General features: G+C 36.8%; 1 protein-coding gene across 1 annotated transcript in view; it reads left to right on the forward strand.

The window, feature by feature from the left end:
• The first annotated feature begins 16,745 nt into the window (after positions 1-16,745).
• Positions 16,746-17,745, forward strand: part of SLC39A4 (solute carrier family 39 member 4) — a 471,457-nt gene continuing 470,457 nt past the window's right edge. Inside the window, exon 1 of the mRNA XM_044067721.1 lies at positions 16,746-16,974. Coding sequence (XP_043923656.1) covers positions 16,750-16,974 — 225 coding nt within the window. The 5' untranslated portion in view covers positions 16,746-16,749. The remainder of the gene's footprint in view (positions 16,975-17,745) is intronic.

Below are 17,745 nucleotides of genomic sequence, written 5' to 3' on the forward strand. Positions count from 1 at the left end.
GGGCACAATTAATATTTAGACTGCTGTTTCAAATAAGTAACTTGTCAGTTGCCAATTGAGTTAGTTTAGAATGTATGGTTAGTACAAATATAGCATGTTGCAAAAATAATATGTATTGTGCTCTAGAGACTGTCAAATGCAAGTGACATATATAATGTAGCATATATAGAAGAGATATGTTATGGATTTAGGTTGTTAAAGTAAGTTATGCTTATTAATCTGGCAGTTTCATTTAAGTTCACAAGTAATTTGTGGACATTTCAGTTGAGTTTCCAGGAACATGTAGTCCAATGTGAGTAACTGAGTCCACTTTTCCTCATAAACACGTGTCACAATTTATTAAACAAAACAGAGTCTAACATCTGTCTAATAATCATTATAAAGACAAATAATAGTAATTTCCTAACTCTTTAAACTTTCTGATATTGCAAAATGTTGACAGTAAGCTATTTTAACTGGAAGACTAAAACATTTCAATACTTCCTTGTGAATATACATTGTTGCTTATACTGTAGTGTCAAGAACTAGAAGGCCGCTGTGGTGCAATGGTTAGCATTGTCGCCTCACAGCAAGAGGTTCTCCTGTTCGATTCTCAGCTGGAGAGCCTTCTGTGTGGAGTCTGCATGTCCTCCCCGAAGTCAAGTGACATTAAAGACATGTAGGTAGATGTGTGCATGAATAGGTGTGCCTTCTTTGAAGCTTGGGCATCAAGCTGGCAGCTCAGCACTGTAAAAATCCACTGCCAATCATTAGCGGACCGGTGTTCCTCTGTGGCAACCCCTAACCGGGAAAAGCCGAAATACTTTTTTGTAGTGTCAAGAACTGTCTTTGAAATCTATGCATTACTTCACTTCTTTCAAGTTATTCATTTTACAGTTCAGATTATATTTTGTCAATATGTCAAAAGCATTTCAAGGGCACATTTAATATTTAAACTGATATTTTAAATGAATAGCTATCAGTTGCAAAGTGAGTTTGTACAGAGTGTGAGGTAACTGCAAAGATAGCATGTTGCAAAAAGTGATATGTATCTTTTCATGTGCTCTAGAGACTGTCAATTTCAAGTAACGTATAAAATGTAACTTTTACAGTGCAGACAGCATGTTAAACTGAGTAATACTATTTAATCAAGCAGCTACATTAAGTGCACACGTAGATTAGGAACATTTCAGTTGTGTTTCCAGGAATATGTAATCCCTATGAGGATAAATCATAAAATGAACAAAGAAAAAATAAAACTGTTGTCAAAACCACAAAAAACGGAAACTTGTGTGGACAAACGGAGTATATTACTATTAGAATACAGACTTTATTATATCATTTTAGCGCTTTCATCTCGTAAATGAGACTTCTTCAGAAATAAAACCAATGCATTGTTCATCAACTTTTAAATACTGAAAGTCCTATGACATCATAATTAATTAATTTAAAAAGACATTGCCACAAAAATATTAAATATTCACATAAATAAACTAAATCAATTTTTATAATAAATAAATCAATTTTATGAATAAAACCTTGTATAAAAACTATTTCTGTTAAACTATATATTTGTATGAATATTTATATTATATTGGCTCTTTCCTGTAACATAGGTGCTAAGGAAACATAATCATTGAGACCTGGTGTAAACATCGCTGCCAGTCTAAATTGCCACTGGCTCTCTTTTTTCTTTAATATGTTTTTCCAGTCACCCCCTCTTGGGTTAATATATACCAAATTGCCAAATTGGGTCTGGTCCAGTGTTTGGAGAATTCCTATGTCATTATTGATAGGTTCATAATTTTCCCCATGGCCTTGCAGATAAGACTGGTCAAGCTTATGGGTATGTAGTTCCCTGGGTCAGTTGATGGGCCTCCTTTGCGCTGAGGGATGACTGTTGCAGTCCTCAGTTCCTCTGTGACAAAGTCCATCTGGAGGCTGTGGTTAAAGAGAGTTTCTAGTGGTCCTGATAGCTTAAAACAGAATCTATTTCAGAAGCATCCTGGAATATTGCGGGACTCATGAAGGCTGTGTTTTTGGCTTTAGCAAGCACAGTAATGAGCTGTTTCTTCATAATGACTGGTAGGGAGATAGTTGCAGGTATTTCTTTGATTGTGGTAGGAGGTGAAAAGGGGGAGTTTGGACTGAACTTGTTGGCCAGCAGGTTTTCTATAGTTAGTTTAAACTCTAAGGTGAATTGGAAATACTTTATTGCATAATTGATTAATTGTTTAATGGTTTCACATGATTGTTATATAAGGTGTCGGTATGTATTGTCATTTGTTTTACTCCTTGAAGGCTGTTTGCCAAAGTGCTAGAGTTTTTTACTTGCAATAAACTTCATCCGTAGCCTTTTTGTTGTTTTATTATTTTATGTAGTATTTGTGTTCATGGTGTTGGGTTTTTATATGGCTACAGACCCTTCATGCAATATTCCTCATATATTTCAGGAGGAATCTGGTCTACCTCAAAGTTTATCACAGAGAACTATGGACAATTACATCTCACAAGGATCCAATGGTAACCCTTTGAATGGTGACCATTTCAGTAACAACACAAGTGATATTTCATCAAGAATTATGGAGAAATATATGGGGGATAGACAGTGTAAGACTGACAATCGTTTTTTTCTCCGTGGGGCAGTCTATCTCTTCAAATGTTCCCAAAGAAGCTCAAGAACTGTGTGATAATTTAGAAAAACTGTTATTTAAAGAAATAAAGGTGTATTTAAACATTTTAGGCTTGCAACGATATTTGGATTTGGATATATCGCCTAGGGGCTTGCGGGCATTTAAAAGTCCTACAACACCTTTTAATATGATTGATGATACAAACAAAGCTTTCTGTGACCATTGGATAGTGGCAGCTCACTGCTGTGCTATGGTGTGGGTTACTGTTCTTATAGGAAGAGATAAAATCAAACAAAATAACTTAAAGAAGAGATCAAATGTGCCTGTTCGGAACTATCTCCTCACTTTTCTGCAGTGTGCTTAGAACATTTATTAGGGGACTTTAATGAAAAATTGAAAATTCTTGAATCAGATTTAATAGAACAGAAAAAATACAAAATTAAATGGGGAAGTCCAATCAAAAGAAAGACAAGCGAGACTGCTGCAAATGTCAGAATGAAAGTTTTAAAAGGTAACCAGCAGTGTCATTTGCATCATTGGAAGGAACTGGTTATACTACAGGAGGAGAGAGAGTGAAGAGTGTGCATATTCTCCCCTTTCTTGCGTGCAGCAGCCTGAGGCATATGAATGCCAATTTTGGAGAAATGACAAGGAACAAATGGGGCAGCAGAGTTGGAAAAGGAGCTGGAACCATCAGGGATATTATAACCATCCAAATGAGGGACTTACCTGGTTGCCATCTGAATGAGGTAGATGGAAATGGAGTGACTTTACATTCTGAAACTGATATATCTAGTTGTGTGGGATCTCTTGTTTTAAATTTATCTAACTGTGAACTTAGTTTGGCTCAGTCCAATATTTTAAATCTTGGCCTGAAATTTGTACCCACTGTTATTCCACATTTACATATTCTTAAACAAGAAATACTTTGTCTAGTATGGAAATTGCATCTGAAGTATTTTTTCAATAATAATTCTAACAGTGAGGTATGTGACTATAACTCAAAAAATGGGACTTCTTTTCATGAAAGTTTTATCTTTTGTGTTTCTGAGATTGATGATAATTTAAATGCTTATTGTCCATTAGATACTGGAGCAATTCAGATTAAAATTTCTTTCATTACACCTTTTGTTAATGAAACTATTAAACAGATTCTGCCATGTTAAATGTTTTGGTTGTACAGCTGTATGATGACTTTGTTAAGGTTAAACCCAGTGTAACCTATAATTTAACTAAAGTTGAATGGGATGCATTAAAACAACTTAGTAAAAGAAAAGATATTGTAGTGAAACCTTCTTATAAGGGAAACAAAATGTGGTATTGCATCATACACAATATGTTTGTATGTGTTATGAACATTTAGAAAATGGATGCTTATGAAAAGAATAATATTGAGACTTATAATGATGCAATATCACAGTATGAGTTGTTGTTACGAAAGGGTTACAGACTGGGTTATCTAACAAAGGAAGATATAGATAAAAAAATTTAATGTGGATGGTTGTAAAATTGCAACTTTTTATTGTTTACCCAAAGTACATAAGAGTCTTAATCCACCTGGTCACCCTATTGTATCTGTGTGTAAGTATTTTTTTAATAATATTGTTTTTTTGATACATAATCACTTGTTGCCATTTGTAGTTAAGTTGAAATATTATATCAGAGATTCTTTTGATTTTTTGGTAAAATATCAAATTTAGTATGGGAAAAAGATATGTATTGGCTCACGATAGATGTTGAGTCTCTATAGAAGTATAATGCATGAACATGGTATTAGAGCCCTACATTAATTTTTTGGTAACAATCCTTTGTCCCCATTATATTATTGAGCTTGTTCATTTTTGTTTGTTAAATACTTATTTTTTATTTAATAAGGTAATATACCATCAGTTACAAGGTACAGCAATGGGGCTTCTTTTGCCCCCATGTATGCTAATCATATGATGGCTCTTTTTGAGATAGAATATTTGTATAAACATATGTTTATATCTAACTATGTTATTCATTATTATAGATGCACAGATGATTTAAATTTTATTTGTAAGTGTGGCACAGATGAAATTGAAAGATTTTACATGGATTTGCAACATAATGTGTATGGTTTAAGCTTTGATGGTTTACAATATGGAGAACAGGTTGCATTTTTAGATTTGGTTTTAAAAGGGCTAGATACTGGTGGAATAAAAACTACAGTCTATAGAAAATGTGTGGATGATAATTAGTACTTACATGGGTCAGTTTTCATCCTCGCCTTCTTGTAGAATCTTTACCCTATGGAGAATTTTTACGTCTTTATAAAATTTGTAATAATTGGACAGACTTCTTGGAAGAGTCTAGTCAGACTTTTGATATATGTATAAGTAGGGGGTATGACCAGATATTAGTTGACAAGGCCTTGCAAAAAGTAATTTCTTAATGGAATAAAGATGTGTACTCCCGGTGACATAAATTGAAAATGCATAGTAATTAAAAGTCAAATGGTAAAGTGTATTTTATTTCTATATGCAACGTTCTTAGTGATAAAATAAGTGAAGTAAGTACTGATGGAAATTTTTGTTAAGGGCCAGTGATTTATTTCAAATTTTAGATTGCTATCCTTCTTTTTCATATCGACGTGGTAGAAATTTAAAATATTTTATAGTATCTAGTTTATTTGTTCCTCCTGATGACATAGTTATTATGAATCCCTTATCTTTGGGTACCTTTCCCTGTAATAGCTGTAGTGTTTGTGGTAATATAGTAATGTTTTTCTTTGAAAAAATAAATGGTATCCAATTTTGTCCATTGGGAAAACATTCCAGTAATATGGAGGGTATTATTTATGCCCTAAGGTGTCCCTGTGACTTGTATTATATAGGAGAAAGCAAGAGAAAATTTAGAACTCGACTACTAGAACACATCAGGGACATTAAAAAACAAAAAGTGGAAAGTCTTATTGCCATGCATTTTAAGGATAAACATGACTGTAACTTTTATTGCAGGGTTGTATTCTTGAACAACTGTGTGAGAGGGTTGGGGAAAATTGTCTTTTAAAAGAAAAACTTTTATATAAATAATCTATTTTTATTTTAAAATGTAATACATTGCTGCTTTTTGGTTTAAACTCTGAGGTGAATTGGAAATACTTAAGTGCATAATTGATTAATTGTTTAATGGTTTCACATGCTTGTTATATAAGGTGTCTGTATGTATTGTAATTTGTTTTACTCCTTAAAGGCTGTTTGCAGAAGTGCTAGAGTTTTTTATGTGCGATAAACTTCGTCCAGTAGCCTTTTTGCTGCGGTGGTACAGCGGTAGCGTTGTTACCTCACAGCAAGAGGTTCTCCCATTCGATTCTCGGCGTGGCTTGGGAGTGCCTTCTGTGTGGAGTCTGCATGTCCTCCCCATGGTTGGGTAGCATTCGAAAGACATACATGTATAAATGGGCGTGCTTTCGTTGAAGGTTGGGCATCGAGCTGGCACCTCGGCATTTCATAAAAATCTACTGCCAATCATTAGCGGACCGGAGTTCCACTGTGGTGACCCCTTACCAGGAAAAATCTGAAAGACAAACAGCAACAACATTATTTTTCTGTATTTTCATGGTGGGTGTAAGTGTTGCCATTCAGGATTAATTTGACACTTTGCTGAGTGTTACCCCTGAGGTTATGAATACAATTAAAAAAAGCCTTATGGTTATCTTTACCTGTGAGACTATCTTTACCTCATAGTTTGTTTGTTCATTTTGACCAGCTCTCTAATTTGCTTCTTTAGACAGGTGAGTGTCTTTTTGCACTGTTATGTTGGTTCCTTCTTGGCTTTGGAGAGGATGTTTTTCCTCTTGTTGAATAGCCTATTTATGCTAAGGGTCCACCGGGTGGTTTAATTTTGCCAGTAATTATAACTTTGACTTGGACAGGTACGGCCTCCTCAATGCAGCTATAAATGTGGTTGTACAGTGCTTTTGTGTACAGCTCAGAGTAGGCCGCATTGTCATCTGGGTTCCGAGAGGCTTGGAAATTTAATAAGCTATCACTTAGTTTGAGGTAATTGGCCTAAGCAAAGTTCTCAGCAGGTTTGGAGTTTGATAGGGGTTTGAATACTAAATGAGATCATTTTGTGGTTAGATATTATGAGGGAGGAGTTAATGCATGGGAGGGAGCATCATCATCGTATGTTCATGAGTACCAGGTATAGGATATTTGTACCTCAAGTTGGGGAGCTAACCTATTGCTCCAGGGCATTTGTATTGATGCAGTCCAAAAACCTGTGAGAAGTGAAATATGGGTTGTATAATTCTCCCAGTTTATGCAGCGGTAGTTGAAGTCACCCATAAGTATGGTGTTAGGCTGAATGATAAAAGATAGCAGTAGGTTTAGGTAGGAGGTGTGGTTTTCCAGACTCTTGTTAGGGGATCTGAGGTTGGAAAGGATATGACAGAGAGTTGCACCTATATTTAGTTCGACATGGAGCAATTCAATTGAGTCATTTTGTTGGACCAGTCTGACACTGTACTTAGCATTTATGCACACTGAGACACTTCCTCCCTTTGTTTTATCCTAAGCTGAGGGGGATCAAAATGTATGAAAGGCTTTGTAGCCTCTGTTAACCGGTGTGCTTTCCATGGTTCTGAACCATGTTTCCACGACTGCACACATGTCTGCGTTGTCCAGGGTGAGGATTGCTTCCAGGGAGTGCAGTTTTTCATTTAAACTCCTATTATTAAGCAGCAGTACCTTTAGATAGTCATGAGTGATTTTTGTTATGCTGGAGAGTTTAACAACTTGGCACAGCCTAAAAATGGCACTATGGGGAAAGATAAAATTTTTGTAAGCATCCAGAAGCCAAGCGGTGACAAGTGGAAACCATCTCTGGCAAAGCATTGTGGTTTGCCAATCATGTCTCCCCAGACTGACAGATATTGGATCCACTTCTTGTGGTACCAGAAACTAAGCCAGTTGTTGAAGTCAGTCAGTTTTTGCTGGTACTGTGGCATCATTACTGGTGAAGGTGGGATGCTACTCAATGCTAGATTCCTACCTGCCTAGGACACATATTCAGACAGCTCTATTATGCCTCTCTTCATGTAATCCAGTGAGGTATGTCTTAGATCATTTACACCCATATGGACTATGACCATGTCATACTGGTAGGTGTGGTTTAAAGACCTCAGTGCATGCATGATCTGGTGGATCCTGGCTCCAGACAGACAGTTCACTGTGATCTTATCCTTGTTTAGCCTGGTAAAGGGGACCTTAGCATATGTTATAATGGAATCCCCAATAACTAGAATGTTTGGCTCTGTGGTGTGTTGCTTGGAAATGGGGCTACTGTGATTTTCAGAGTTATGTGTTGTGGGAGGTGCTGTCTTTGTTGAGTATGCATGGGGACACTGCAAAATGCTTTTAGGAGGTTTTGGAGGTTTGGGTAGATTACAAGTCAGTACCTCTGCATATGTGGGACTAAGTGTTTGCTCCTTAGTGTTGGCAGTTAATGTTTTGGGTATAAAGCTGACAACCCAGTTTATATTTTTGGTGTGTGTGTGTGTATGTGAGAACATTGCCTCCAATGACAGCATGTATCTACATCTCTCACACACTGTGTTTGCATGTTTTAAAATTAAATGGTTATCAGTGAATATGAGGCAGTTACTACACTGCCTCAGGATGCCCATATCCACCAGGCCAGAAACAGAGATGACAGGGGAGTGTCTATCCCTTTTACCAGATCCTTAGTAAATGGAAAGGAGTAGGGGAAGAATCATTTAAAGGTCTAAGTGAGAGTGTTTAGTAGTATACTATCATGTGACCTGCAGTGATGCTGGCCCTTATCAAAATGGCAGCACTTTGAGCGGCTATGAACAATTGCAGACTATGGAGAGCACTTCCTATACAAGATTTTAAACTGGAAAGATTTGCTTAATGTACAAGACATGGGTAACCGCATTTATGCATTATGCAGACACAATTTATGCCAGCAGGATAAAAGTCTTTTACACAGTTAAGCCCTCTGGCCAGTCAGATAAACAAAAAGTAAACCTTTCACTAGCAGTTTTCATCTCGGATGGGTTGAATCAGCCCTCAGCTGTCATCAGAGTGCAGAAAAAATAACCCCTCTTAATGTACAATGAACTGGTTTGAGCTCAAGTGTAGTAAAAAATTCTTTACAACAAAAATCAAAATTCTTGTCCATCTTAACGGTCTCAGTCATGCACAACCCATTTGGGGGAATTTTCTTTAAGCTACCCACTTTCAATGCACCCTCCCCTGTGCTTGGCAATAGAATTCTCTGGGTGACTTTTTTCTTTGGACCGTATCTCCCCTTAGGGAGCATCATCAGTGAATGCCTTTCTGCACAGGATGGGCATGCCCATTTCTCCCTGCAGCTCCATCAGTCACCCAAATGATAATTGAACCCAGGTCACCTCGCCCATGTACCGAAATGCTTGTAAAATTAAGTGGTAGCCATGCTTAAAATTCTGGAATCAATACAGATACTTGTAAAATGAAGTTGTAGCCATGCTTAAAGTTCTAATATTGTGTTCCAGATGCTTGTAAAATGCAGTTGTATCTATGCTTAAAATACTGGTATTTTATTACAACTATTTCTAACATGAAATTGCAACCATGATTAAAATCTTGTTATTTTATTATAGATACTTGTAAAATGAAGTTGTACCCATGCTTATTACAGATAGTTATGAAATTGCATTGTACCTATGTTTAAAATTCCAGTATCTTATTACAGATAGTCTGGTATCTTATTATGGACACTTGTAAAATTAAGTTGTACCTATGCTTAAAATTCTGGTATCTTATTACAGATACCTCTAAAATTAAGTTGCATGATTTTGAATCCTGTTTTCTTGCCCCTACCTAATTAATGCATCTCAAATCTCTCAAACTGCAGACAGTGAAAATAGGAACAAAGACTGTTGAAAATTAGGCACTTCCAGCCAAAAATCTGGACATCTAATTAGCATAAAATCTGAATATCAGATAAGAAATAACTTTTCCTGCTTTCTGTAGGAATGTAAGATACTACTCAGGAACAAACATTTAAAAAACAGAGTATAAAGAAAATGATGGAAAAATATAAACACATTATTGTAAACAAGATTGTAAAATCTGTATACTTAAATGAACTGTATGGCAAAATTCTACCACACACGGTGATTTATTTTTGCTTCTGAAAATGAGACGTGAGATGGCATTCTCTTTTTTTAAATTATTGATGCCACTAGAAGATTGGTTATGTAGAATGGTGTTCTGTGTACTAGACAGCTTCAAAAATCACATGTGATGAGGGTGGTTCAGACAATTATGTGAAGGGATAAATCAGACCTGAAAATAGGAACATTCCTCCAAAACAGGGGCACTTGAGAGGTCTGGCATATCTATGTCTGAAGGTATAAAACTAGAGTCTTTATTGCAGTTCCTTTCAATCTTGCTTGAATGGAAAATCTATAGTAGTGAGTGTTATTTGAGTTACCATGAGGCATGATAGGAGGGAGTGATATTAAATATTTATCAACCCAATATTTTTCTAACAATTAGCATTCATTGGTGCAAATTATACTGTTGAGTTAAAGTCATTGTATACTATTAATTTAATAGATTTGTTTTGGTAGTACTGAGAGTGACGGTGTGTAAACACGCTCTGTAAGTCAAAACATCTAAGAGCTGGCAAATAGCAGAGGGCATGTTAGTAGCAGCGAGACAGAGAGAAAGTGAAAGAGTAATAGAGGAACAGCCATTGTATTTACATTAAAATGGAATGACATGCTATTTATTCAATAGAAGAGGGCCAATCTTGAATTTGCTAAACACAAGTGAGCATGTGCTACTAAGAATAGTTTGATCATGTTACCTATGAGTTGACAAGAGTGACAGTTATTAACTAGATCAGGGTTGGTACTGGCAGGTTAAGTAGGAAAATTGATTAAATGCTTGCAGAAATGTTTTATGGAACAAGCTAGCGTAATTGTCATTATTATCAAAGGCCTAAAGCACTGTTGTCAAGGAGGTGTAATTCTATAGTAACTGAACATGTTTCATTAGCTTAATCAGAGATATGCTCAGATTATGATAAAATTACCTTAGGGAGTATTCATATTGTAGTACATAAGACACTAAGAATTAATACTATAGATAGGATGTTGTAAATTGTGTGGCAAATACATCGGCAGTTGATGGCATGTCAGAAACGGTGTGCTCATGAAGTATCATTAAGTAACAATGAATGCTTGATGGTACTTTCCAAGATGGCTGCACACGCAGCTTAACTTTAGCTCTCTCACAATGAAAAAAGAAACTAAGAGATAAGGGCCAGGAACTCTTTCACTTTTAGTAAATTCAATTACTGGCTAGTAGGTACACTGCCTGGATCCCAGCAAAAAATAAATTAAGAGAGTTTGAAAGAAAATCAACCAGAAAATGTGAAGAGAAAACACTCATTGGGAAGAATCCTACAGCTGTTCAGCAAAAAGCAGTTCAAGCTTCAACTTTGGTGCAAGACATGGCTTCCAGTAACCTAGAGGAAAAAAAGTTAAATGTGCGCAGAGCTGATTAAAATAAACAAAATGCTGAAGGAGCATATCGACTCAATTAACAAAAGTCTGAAAAAAGAAGAAGCTTTAAACAGATATTCAGATGAACTGATAAAACCCAAAAAATTTGAGGTCGAAATGAAGAAAAGGCTGGCTGAATATGACACTGCTCAAGAAGAGATGTTTGAAAAAATAAGAAAGCTAAGATTTGCTGCCGTACTAGAGAAACTGGAAGGAACAGACTTATTTTTATGAAGGTATAAATAAGCAACGGGACTGGTATTCCACAGCAGGATTTGTTGATTGAAAGGGCACATTTTGTGTATGCTCTAAGCCTAGTAAAGCCAACACCTGCTGCATTGTTTGTAGAGAACAACTTTACCAGCAGTCAGAGAAACAAAACTTTATTACAAAAAGATGAGCGCTTCCGTTCCTACTTCTTTCAGAAGTTCATCAAAACTAATTGAACTTTGATAAAAACAAGTTAAAATACAAACAAATTAAAATCACGTGAGCCATAAGAGCCAATAAAACAATCACATGATTTAACACCAATTAATTTTACATACTGTCTTCATGTTTAACTTTAAAATAGGGTTAATGGTGCAAGCTTCATTTAACCCTGGGTGGTTCATGGCATTTAATCTGAGCTGCCACTTTTAAGCTCACATACATTCATATGCTCATTTGTGATCCAATCCTGATGGTCATTTCTTATTTGTTCAATAATCATAAAACCGTATTTGTCGGAATTAAACTCAGCTATATGTTTATACAAAGCATTTGTAATTTTACCTTTCTTAATATCCAATATGTGTTTTTATATATGTTCTTTAAACCTCCTAGAGGTCTTTCGTACATAATAAACTGGACAGAATAAACATTGTGCTAAGTACACAAAATGTTTTGAACATGAAAATGTCCTTTTGTCTTATAAGGTATGTCTCTGATAGAGAAGCTGTCCCCACAGATAATGTTGGAACATTGTGAACAGCAACCACACTTAATTGTTCCTTGCCTCCGTTTAGTTATATCACTTTGTACGATTCCATTGGACTCTTAAGAATTTTTTAAAAGTTATGTTCCTCCTATATATATATAATGTGTGGTTTTCCCCATTTTTATTTAATATGCTGATATCTGATGAAAATATCTTCCAATTCTTGTTAATACATCCTGCTGTAGCAGTACTATCTAAAGTGTAGGTGGAGATGAACAACTTCCTTCTGTTTGCAGGTGAAAAAGATTCACTGTTAGTTAATTTCATTACAGTATTTTCTACAGCATGTCTACAAAGAATAGGTGCATATATACTTATTTCCCTTTTCATTACCACCTCCTCTCTAATGTCATTTAGAAAGTCAGTAAGGTAGCCTGTATTTGAAAACATACTCATTAAAATGTCACATTCACTATGAAGTGCATCAGGTTCAGAAATCATCCTGGCAAGCCATACTAATTATCCTTTGACTACTGACTTTTTTTGGTGCCTAGGATGCCAGCTAGAGAAATAGAGGTAGGAATTTGAATATCACTAGGTGGGTTGCAAACTGGCTCACAGATAGAACCCACAGTGTAAAAGTAGCTGACTCCAAGTCAGACTGCCGATTAGTCATGAGTGGAGTCCCACATGGTTTGGTCCTGGGTCCTCTCCTGTTTGGTATCTACCTCTGTGAAGTTCAGGTCAACACGAAGAGACTCTGGCTGACAAAGTTCGCAGACGATTGCAAGTTGGGAGCTATTATTAACTCCCCAAGTGATGTTGACATCCTACAGAACGGCCTCACTGTGACCAATGACTGGTGTCAGAACCATGGCCTGAGGCTCAATGCCAAAAAATGTGTCGTCATCCCCTTTGGGAAAATCCCAGTTCTCATGAATTACCACATTGATGGTAGTCCACTGAACACAGAAGACGTTATAAGAGATCTGGGAGCACAGGTTGACAGCAACTTCTCTTTTGATCACCGCATTGCCACTGTGGTCAGAAAGTCCTTCTATGTGGCACATCTCATTACTAAGGGTTTTGCATGCAGGAAGAAAGAGGTGATTATCTCCCTGTACTCTTCCCTTATTAGGCCAATCATCGAGTACAATGCCCCATTTGGCATGTACCTCACTAGACACCTGCAACAACTGGAGAGGCTGCAAAAGTACCTCACAAAGAGGATCCTAGGCCTTAAACACTTATCCTATATGGACAGACTCAAAAAACTCCATCTATTCTCTATCTCATATCGCCTACTTAGAGGTGATCTCTGCTTGACTTACAAAGCCATGTCTGACCCAGCTCTGTTAGAAATGCTACATCTAAAGAAATCCCAATCCCTCCGCACCACACGCTCCACAGACCTCAACCTCATTACCACAATTAACAGAACATGCTGAAGGGACAGGTTCATAACCCAGAGTCTGCCCATGCTATGGACAGACTTCCCATACATGTCAAGCAGAGCACCTCGCTGACCCTCTTCAAGAGAAATCTTGATGAGTGGATGGGAAACAGAAAATTCACCCTGGGGATAACACCAGTGGCTCTACTCAACAGATTTCTGGGAACTAAGGTTGGGTGGCACTATGCCAGGGTAATCTTATGGCTAGGCTTGTAAAGGCCCTAGGGCCATTAGCCTAGTACACACCTATGAACCTATGTGGTTTTACTAAATATATTAGAAGTATATCTATTGTTAGCCACACCGAGAAATGCTATTTTATTCTCATCAAATACAGAAGAAAAATGTAAAAATTCCATAGTGTTATTGATGTATAATAAAAATTCTCATAATTTATCTGAGGTATCAATCCACAAAATTAATATGCCATCCAGGAATCATGTGTAAGGTGTCCAGCTATTAGTATATTCACTGTTAAAAATGTACTGATCTTCCCACTCTGGCATCACATAATTTGCAAACATGGGGACACACTGCCACCATGGCTACCCTGGTTGTTTGCTAAAATACTGGCCTTCAAAAAACAAAAAGTTACAAATAATTCTTTAGTACTGTCTCCATTAATATCACCATGGCATTGATTTTTTTCTGTGTGCAGGTCTGTGCATTTAAATAATTGCTTCTCAAACCAATAAAGACTCACCTCATGTGGGAAGACGGAGAACAAACTATGGACATCGATTGTTACAAACATGGCATTAGCTTGAAATGCTGCCATGAGTCCTTGCAAATTTGTGCAATGTTACTTAAACTTTTCTTTAAGCTATAATCCAACAAATTTGCTATAAAAAATGTTTTGTAGTGTGTTGCATCCACTATGTGCTGAAAGGGAGGATGTACTAAACTTTTATGTATTTTAGGTATGCTGAAAATACTGGTTATAGCTGGCTCATCATTACATATCTAGTCAAACTCACTTTTTGTTATCCGATGATGAAACAACATATCATCTAATAGCAGGTCAATTTTTAAAAATCTTCTTCTTCTTTTGGTTTTTCCCAGTTAGGGGTTGCCACAGTAGATCACCTGTCTACTCATGATTGGCAATGGAGTTTTATGGTGTCAATTTGCTAGCCTAGCACCCAACCTTCCACAGAAGGCACACACTCACACCTAGGGCTAAGTTAAAATGTCCAATCCACCTACAGCATGTCTTTGGGATGTGGGAGGAAACCGGAACACCCGGAGGAAACCCACGCAACCACAGGGAGGACGTGCAGACTCCACACAGAAAGCCGAGGATCAAACTGGAGAACTTCTATCTGTGAAGTGGCAACACTAAATGATCCACCACTCCGGCCGCCAGGTCAATTTTTAAAAATGCAGTGTTAATTTCATTGCGCGATACCTCTTCATAGGTATCTTCCATCAGTAATGTAGTCATACAGATGAAGTAATCAACAAGATACATCATCACTATCCCTCCTCCTTGTCTGGTTTCATTACATGAATATTTATATCATCAGCAATTTCATGAAAAAGTTTGTTCTCAACATCAGACAAGTTAAAAAATCTCACTTTCCAAGGTTGCTCCAACACATTGTGGATATCCAACTTGCAAACCTTTTCAAACACTTGTAAACACCGATTCAAGGGCAAGTTAAAAATACTGCATCTCTGTAGATGGTTGCAATCACAGGTTGCATTACAATCACTGAACCATGAAGCTAAATTTAATTTGCATATAAATGTTTTAAGATAACTAACGTTAACAATATTGGCCCTACTCTTTGGAGCTTTTCAATTTTATGCTGTAAAATACTTTGACGGGCTTTATCAACACCAGAAAACCACTGAAATAGTTGGTTTCCTAATACCTGAAATTTAGGTCTTCACGAATAGTTTTATACAAGGCATCCGATTGATTAGACAGATTTTCCAGTTCAAAGTTGTTATATTTTACCATAATTCACATTATATCACAACGTGCCATATTGAACACCATATGCAGTACACATAATATTTCAGGTTTTTTAGCAACCCCATTAAGAATCACCAAAGTCTAATTGGAAAGTAGCTACCTTACTAAAAACACTAAACTAAAACAAGTACCTAAAAGGTTTAAGACTTGCAATTTCCAGTAGATTTGCAGACTTGCAAACCAAGTACTTATCAGCAACTTGTATAAAGTGGCAAATGTGGTCTTGTCAGTGTGTGTGAGTGTGCACATGTGCATGTGTGTGTGTGTGTGTGTGTGTGTGTGTGTGTGTGTGTGTGTGTGTGTGTGTGTGTAAAGCACCACTACATAGATACATAGATGCATATACCGTCAACTTTGAAGTTTTTTTAGTCAAAGAGGGGGTGCCAGATAGGGGATTTACTGTGGGGTGCCATTTGACCTAACCACAGCTCAGATTTTTCTATATCACATCTGAAAGTTCCTTGCTAATGAAAATTATACATAACAATATACATGCAGCTCATTTTTATTTCACATGCACTGGGGTCATAATGATGTTCTTTTGCTATGCTCTGTCATATACATTACAGTCTTTCCCTACTCTGTGGCCATAAACACATAAGTCATTTTTAGTTTGAAGGTGAAAGAATCTGACAACTACTGAGGGCATCTTCATTAATTAGGTGAACTTTGCAAAGCAGAAAATATGTTATGTTGGCTGACTTGAGAAACCAAGTCATAACAGTACTTCTCACTAATTCCATTCTAAATGAATGGAATTGCAATCTGACAGGATAGATTGTAAAGAATTAATCTAATTAGCTGCCCCTCACAGTACCTTGTGGGTAGAAGGTTGCTCTTCATCCATGATAACCAAATCATGTCAGGATGTTCCCATGAGGCCATTCAGGATTAGGAAAAAAAATAAAATCAAACACATATTGTGCTGCTAGCAGGTTTGGATTGTAGAGATTTTCATGATAAGATAATAAGTATATTTTTTTCAGTTTTTGCATGTAGTGAAAATTTTAAAAAAGTCATGCACTCTTCTGTCAAGTGTATGGTTTTGGTTACAGAGACCAAGCTACATTTGCCAGCAGCTGGTAGTTGGCAGGTATCATCTACTCTATATTTATGCCAGTCATTTTTCTGTTCATGTAAACATGATGGGTATTTATTCTGGCTACTAGTTGCATATGATCCAAGGTGCTGTAAATTTTTCTCTTACTTCTTTTTCTTTCAGACTTGGGAAATTTGATGAAGGACCTAAAGCTTGGTAACACAGGGCATGATCATGATGACAACGGAAGAAATGCCCTAATAGAATATACAGATATGTGGGATGTCAGTGAGGGAGCAGAAAATAATGACTATATGGAATCCAACCCACAGCAAGGCCATATTCAAAACATTGGACAACTCCAGCAGAGAAGCAACAGCAGCCAAGATGGCGAACATTCGGAGATCCACATCTGGAACAGTGTATGTACTCAACCTTGAGTCACTTTGCACTTCCTGTTATTTGTATGAATGGAATGTTGAAGTGCACCAGTAATCACCATAGTAACTGCATTTTGAAGTCTGCAGACTTTGCGTATGAAATAAGATCTTAAAACTATCCTTTATATATATGGTTCTACTTTCAAATCTCGAAATACTGGAATATCGAATTTCAGTATCTCGAGACGAAAATGTTGAGAATCCTGTTGTACAAAACTTTAAAATAATGAATCTGAGAATGCTGAATCCATAGTAGTTGTGGAGCAGTGTTTTGTGAATTGTATGCTGTCCCTTTAAGGTGTAGTGGTTTGTGGGATGTAGATATGGCACCTGATTTGTGGTTCTGTACAGAAGATTCAGGTAGGTATTAGTGTGTAAGGGTTTGGGAGAGAAATGTTTTATGTTTTAATTTGTTGGGAGGTTTGAGGAGTAGGTTGGGGTAGGTATGTGATAGTGTGTTTGTGTTAGTTTTGCAAGTGGTGATTTTTGTAGATGTGTAGTGTGTGTGTGTTTCTCATGGGTATGGCTTTGAAAGTGTGCAGTGGAAGTGTAGGGCGCATAACAGTAGGGTTTTGTTTTTTTTGTGGTAGTGCAATGTCAGAGTTGATATATAAAATTAGCCGGGGTGTGGGTAGCTTGTCCCCTGCTTAAATGTAGATTACTAGGGTTTTGCTGATGTGTTTGTTCTTTTGGTCTATGATGATTTAGGGAGGAAGGTCATGTTTGTATTTATATTTGTATGGTGGAGGGTAC

This window comes from Protopterus annectens, chromosome 3.part1 (assembly GCF_019279795.1).
Source record: "Protopterus annectens isolate FY-2018-M chromosome 3.part1, PAN1.0, whole genome shotgun sequence".
NCBI lineage: Eukaryota > Metazoa > Chordata > Ceratodontiformes > Protopteridae > Protopterus > Protopterus annectens.